The 6,000-nt window shown below is 49.3% G+C and overlaps 1 protein-coding gene across 2 annotated transcripts in view; it reads right to left on the reverse strand.

The window, feature by feature from the left end:
- Window positions 1–4,812, reverse strand: part of LOC102070706 (AF4/FMR2 family member 1) — a 67,573-nt gene extending 62,761 nt beyond the window's left edge. Inside the window, exon 1 of one of the 2 annotated variants that reach the window (XM_026792357.2) lies at window positions 4,318–4,812. In XM_026792357.2, the coding sequence (XP_026648158.2) occupies window positions 4,318–4,334 (17 nt within the window). In that variant the 5' untranslated portion in view covers window positions 4,335–4,812. The remainder of the gene's footprint in view (window positions 1–4,317) is intronic. The other variant, XM_005485327.4, reaches the window with a different exon arrangement.
- Window positions 4,813–6,000: the final 1,188 nt, after the last annotated feature.

Here is a 6,000-nt window from a genome sequence, read left to right on the forward strand (position 1 = left end):
TATGCACCTCATTAAAAGCTTGTTTTCTGCTCTTCACGCTGTATCTTGCAGTTGTACTAGCAAATGATTTTCTCATAAAAAGCTGTGAGAAGCGGCTTCTCTTTGTAACACAGATTCAGACACAGGAAAATTACACGACCTAAGGAAACATTCCCTTGTATACCAGCTCAAGTATGCCATGACAAACGCACTTCAGAGTTTTCAATGGCCTATTGCAAATTGGAATATCCACTGCTAATAAAACCAAACCAACCTGAAAAATTCACTTCCCTGTGAGCATCTGTGTCTTCTGTGTGGGAGTGTTTCAGCTGCAGGTCTGCCTCAGAGCAACTCCACACTCAGAAAGTCCAGGCAATAAGGAATTGCAAACTGAAAATCCCCAGCAGCCCACAAAACATGCCATAGACCATACAGACATCTGGTTCTGGAGAAAACAGGTCTGTATTTCTAGGCAAGGGTGGTAGCAAGCAAAACCAACAGGGTTTCATGGGATATTTTAGCTTTCAATAGACAAGTAAACTCCAACAAGATATTGTTTCAGCCTTTCTTGACCTCCATCAGCTGACTGGAACTCAGCATCATCAGGCAATACTGGCATTTGCCTGTATAAACAGGATCCATGAAACAAACAAGTTATGAAAAGTGTCCTTATATCTGGCCTGGAAAGCTGTGAAATGACACGGAATGAACTAAAGCTGCATCATTCAAAGTAGCTTCTCCTCAGGGAAAAGCCTCAGCTTTACTCTCCTCAGAATTTACTGTCTTTTAAATATAGATAAACCCACATTTTATTTCTGCAAAGCACCACCTTTTTTCTACCAGAACAGGCAGTACAGTCTCCTCTCAAGACTCTTGTGTGTTTAGCTGGTACAACTTGGCTTTAGGGGGTGGAAACAGAGGGATTCCCAGGCTGCTGTCCATCATTACCCTTCCCTGCAGGGCTGGCTCAGGAGAAAGAGCAGTATGAGCCCAGCAGGGATGACAGCACAACACTCAGGTTTCATGTTGCTCTGACTGTGTACTGTATTCACCTATGTCCAAAGATTTGAAAATTGCATTGGTTCTGCACACCAGAAATGATGCTGACCATGACTACACTAAAAAGCAAGTTATAGATAAGACAATCCAAAATGCTTAGCATCCAAAACAACAAAGTATTTTGTTTATCCTCCAACTGCAAATAAATGTAACTGACAGCATCTACAGACAATTTTAAATGACCTCAAGCAGCCTGAGAAAAGCAGCCTGCATCTTAAAAAACAAAGGCAAATATTCATCTAAAGATCCTCAGCTTGCAATTGCTGCAGCAGAGCAGGTATTTTAATGAAGAAAGAAGCAGAAATGATGGGCTCTGTCAGTCTGTCCCACACTCCTCCCAAGGGTCCTGCCATATTCCCAGAGCAGCTGAACGGCACATGATGAACATCATACCACAGTCGACAAGCAACTAAATTTGTCCTTATTCAGATCAGCTCTGCTTCTGCTCACAAGTCTCTGAATACACCACAAAAACCTGACACAAGCCCTGTTGCCTGGGGACACCACAGGCATCAGATCATCTGTGCCCTCCAGAAGGGAGCACACAGAAAGCTACAGCTGCAAACCTACGGCTCAGCGAGCAACTTAAAAAACCCCCACAACCCCACATTATACACAAAAAAAAGCTAACTGGAGGATGGTTTCTCCAGCTAATAGCTCCAGATGTAAGCTACTTGCAGCAGCTAATGGGAGAAGCTGATCATTCTCAAACAGCTGAAACCAAACCATGCCCAACTCACCGTGCAAGCATTTCTTAAGATCATGATTTTAAAAAATTCTGCGGCATCCATTAGCACATCAGTTCCTCAGTTATCACCACTGCAGCTTTTAAAATGCTAAGGAGCGGCAACAGGTAGGTTTCATCACCTTGTTTTCCCTACCCTTCCACCCTTCAAAACTGTGAAGCCCAAATGCCAGGTGAGCTGCTGAGGATCACAGCACTGAAGCTGAGGAAAGGATGCTGGATTTTCTTGTTTCCAAACAAGCATCCTCCCCTGTGTCACATCACTTTCGCTAGCTAAAGCAAACAGCATGTGAGAAATAGAAAACGTGAGCAGATGGAGGAGAGCCTGAAGGCCTCGCACAGAGTGATACACAAACCACTACTGAGCTCAGTATCACACCACCTCATCAGTAATTTACTGAGCTTGCAAAAATTGCCTGTATTTTTTGCAAAGCACAAATAAACACAGAAAGCTCACCCATTTCTTTTGTCAGATGCCTTGCAGAGTAAACCCTATGACATGTTTTGGCAAAATGAATTCTGGAGACATGTGGCTTCTCAGTCCCATGCAGCAGAGTTCTAATTATTTATTGTGAGTATTAACTCATCCTTTACTATTGAATAAAAGCTTCTACATACCCACAAAGCAAATTTTTTTTCAATGGGATGGATACCCCTGCAGATCTATGCCACGGAAACAGAAACATCACAAGCCTTCTGGCAAATGCAATCTCTGTCCTACAGACTCATTTCTGCTGCTCATATGCACTCCTGCTCTCTTTAAATGCCTTAAAACAAACAATAATCAGAGATCTTAACACTGATCTTCAGGCATACAGAGTAACCTCTGTACTCACTGTGCTGAAATGCTCTGACACAGTTTTACAGCTTGAGCACCTCACAGCATTGTGACAGAAGCAAAAGCCCGCACACAGGATGGAGAAGGAAGGAGGGCACAGAATGGCAGGTGCATGTCTCGTCCCCATGTCTGTCTCAAATGGCAGGTGTGGGGCACAGTCCTTCCACCTGCCCTGCAGAATCCAGCCCCACAGTCCCAGCCCCTGGACCAATTTCCTGCCTTCAGCCTGAGCCACTCAGCCTGTAACACTTAATTCTCTGCACCATTCACCTTAGGGGTCAGGGATGTGGCTCCCTGGCGCCAGCACCACTCTGCCCTTTCCTGGCCAGCTGGTTGAAGCTGGGGGTACTGCTGGGACCCGGCTCCCCCGTGGCCTCCTGCCACCCAGCAGAATGGCTGTGCGACCTCTGAGACATCAGGCACGTCCCTGGCCTTGGAGCCAAGCCAAGCTCCAGGGCAGCCAGCATCCCCAGGATTTATGCTGCACCCAGCATGCGGTCCTATTACAGCAACGCTGATAATGCAGGCCAGTAAATCATGCAAAGGGATGATACAAAGGAAAAAAAAAAAGACGCTAGAAACTCAATCTTTACCTTTTTGTTAAGTACTCTTTATGCAAAATAGTCCCAGTATTGGGAGAGTAGGCCATGGAAGCTGGAGAAGAGCTCAGCTGTTAACCAAGCAATCAATCTTCCCCTGCTTCTTCCCCAAACCGCAGGGCTCTGTCCTTCTCCAGTTTGTAATTTAAAGCCAGCTCTTGGCTTCAGACCTGCAGAAAGGCACCACTGTGAAAATGCACCGTGAGTGCCAAACTTATGTGTAGGATACACCACCATTTTAATTTTTTTTTCCTGCCTGCAGGAAAGCGGAGCAGGGTGCCTGTTTGGTGTGGGACTAAAGAGCAAAAACGAATTTCTCTCTTTGGCATTTCTTAAATCCCCATTAAGGCATCGTAAACGCTAAAAGGCATTTAACAGGTACCTTAAATAGCACTGCTCTATCAAGTACTACTGCTTAAGAAAAGCTGCCTCCCCCATGCTGAGTGTGAAATTAACTTCAGGCAGGACACTCCCCAACTCCCCCAAGAGCAGGCTGCTTCTTTAAAACCCCAGCTGAAAAGTATTTACCCAAGATCGGCGTTTTCGCTTGAATTTTGCTCCCTGACAGCAACTAAGTAACTCATTCCCGTACCCTTCTCTGCTGTAACCATACCTAGAAAATGTAACCCAGCATTTTCTACGCTCGCAGCTATCCAGCAGAGACAACCTGCTTCCCCCTGCCCACTCGCCATTCCCCACCTTCTGAGCCAGTGCTGGAGGCAGTGACAGAGACCCGCTCACGCCGGGCTGGTTAGGGGCGAGCAGAAACAAATACACGCGAGAACAGAATCAATTTCAAAGAGCTTTTAAACAGACAAGTCCACCGGGGAGAAGGAAATCGGTTTCAAGGAGCTTTTAACTTGTTGGACCGGGAGAGATTTGACGGGAGCAATTAAGACTTTGCTTTTCCTGCTGGAAGAAAGTTTACGCCGGGAGGAGGGAGCGGGCACGGCGGTGAACAAAACGCAAGGACAAAACCCACCCGGGGCTCGGGGTGAAGCCCCACAGCCAGCTGAGCCTGGGCAGGAGCCAGGGCATCACAAACCCAGCTCCAAGCCAGATGCACCGGGAGCCACCAAAGTTATTTAGTGCCGTACCTCGACTGGGCAGCCATCGCGGGGTTATCCTGCCAGACGTCCTCTATCCATGAGCTCCGTCCGCAGCTGTCCAGGCTCTATCCCGCTGCCCAAGCCCGCCGTCCCATGCGCCGGCCGCCTCCCCGCCGGTGCCCGGTGCCGCCGCGCCGCGGCTCCCCCCGCCCGGGCGGCCGGCGCAGGGCTGGGGCTCGCTCATTTTGATCGACATCCGGGCGCCCGGCCCTCCCCCGGCCGCCGCCAGGGAGGGGGGCCCGCCCGGCCCCGGGGGACGGCCCCGCTCCGGCCCGCAGCCGGCGAGGCCCGGTGCCGCCGTTCGCTCGGGCCGCGGCTCCGCTCGGTGTCGCCGCGGTGCCCGGGGCGGCAGGACCGGTGGCAGAGTGAGCCCCGCGCCCGCCCCGCGCCCGCCTCCCCCTGCCCGGCCGAGCGCTCGTGGTACGGCCCGGCCTGGCCCGGCGGGCGGCGGGAGGGCCGGGCCCAGCCCGGACCCCTCCTGAGGCGAGCGGGCCGAAAGGGCACGGGCCGGGCGGGACGGGCCGGGGCTGCCCCGGCAGCCGGCCTCTGCCCTCCGCCACGGCCCCGCGGCTGCTCCGGCGGCGTCTGCTTCGCTTATCTGCTGGTTTATTTGGGGTTTATTATTTTATTATCATTATTATTTGTATGGGGGAGGGGAGGGGTTGGTTTTAGAAAGACAGAATAAAACGGCACGAATTTTTCAAAATTTCGGGAGTTTCCAAATCTTCGAAGCGAGCACAGAGCCCGGCTGCAGACACCAGACACGCATCCCAGGTGTCCCCGCAGATGTGGCGGAGGAAATCCTGAGCGCGCTGCTGGAGCCGGAGCTGGAATTGCAGGCTGAGAACCTTTGGGGAAGGGTTTGTTGTGGCACATGGAGCTGGTTATGCAACTTCTGCCGGGCTCCGCTCCTGGCCGCGGATTGCAGACGCTCTCGAAAGCAGCAATACCTGTCCTTTGCTCTGGGTGTTTCTTGGCACAATTATAGAAACAAACTACTCCTGCAACTGCTCTTAACTAGGAATTAACCAAGCACTCAGCAGGCAAAAAAACATCCATCCAAGATCCCCTCAACTTTTCTTCTCGACTGTGTATGGCTAAGGTTTCTACTGACGCTACAACAACATTATGTTCCTCCTACTTTTCTTGTTTAAAGCACAGTTTGTGTCAAAGTACTTGGGAGATACCAGGAGGAGTGTTTGTACTTGATTGTTTTCCTATTCCAGATAACCTTTATGGGAATCTCGAGTCTGAGCTATCTCCTCAGAGATTAAATAAAATTCATATCAGCTCTTTCAGGCAGAATAAAATATAGCAGAAAAAAATATTCTCTAGATTTTCCACAACAGCTGAGCTTTCTCCAGGAAGAAAAAATTGTTTGCTTTCACCCAAAGTTTCTAGCAGTTTTCTACCTGCCCCCCTTCAAAAGCACTTGCACATCTGACAAATCAGTGTTTCTCCAAGGAAAGCTTTCTGTAAGAATAGGTCCTTTCACCTGTTGGCTCCTCCTTCAGTTTGTTTCCAAAATCAGCTTTTCTCACCTGGTTCTATTCACTGATCAGCCATGCAAGTGTCCTCTTTTTTTACATTGCTTTTGTAGGATGTATTGCAAATGAAGGAAAATGTCTCCCTTAAGTAAAATGCAGAAAAGCCAAATCAATAAAATAAGCT

This window comes from Zonotrichia albicollis, chromosome 5 (genome assembly GCF_047830755.1).
Source record: "Zonotrichia albicollis isolate bZonAlb1 chromosome 5, bZonAlb1.hap1, whole genome shotgun sequence".
In the NCBI taxonomy this organism is placed as follows: Eukaryota; Metazoa; Chordata; class Aves; order Passeriformes; family Passerellidae; genus Zonotrichia; species Zonotrichia albicollis.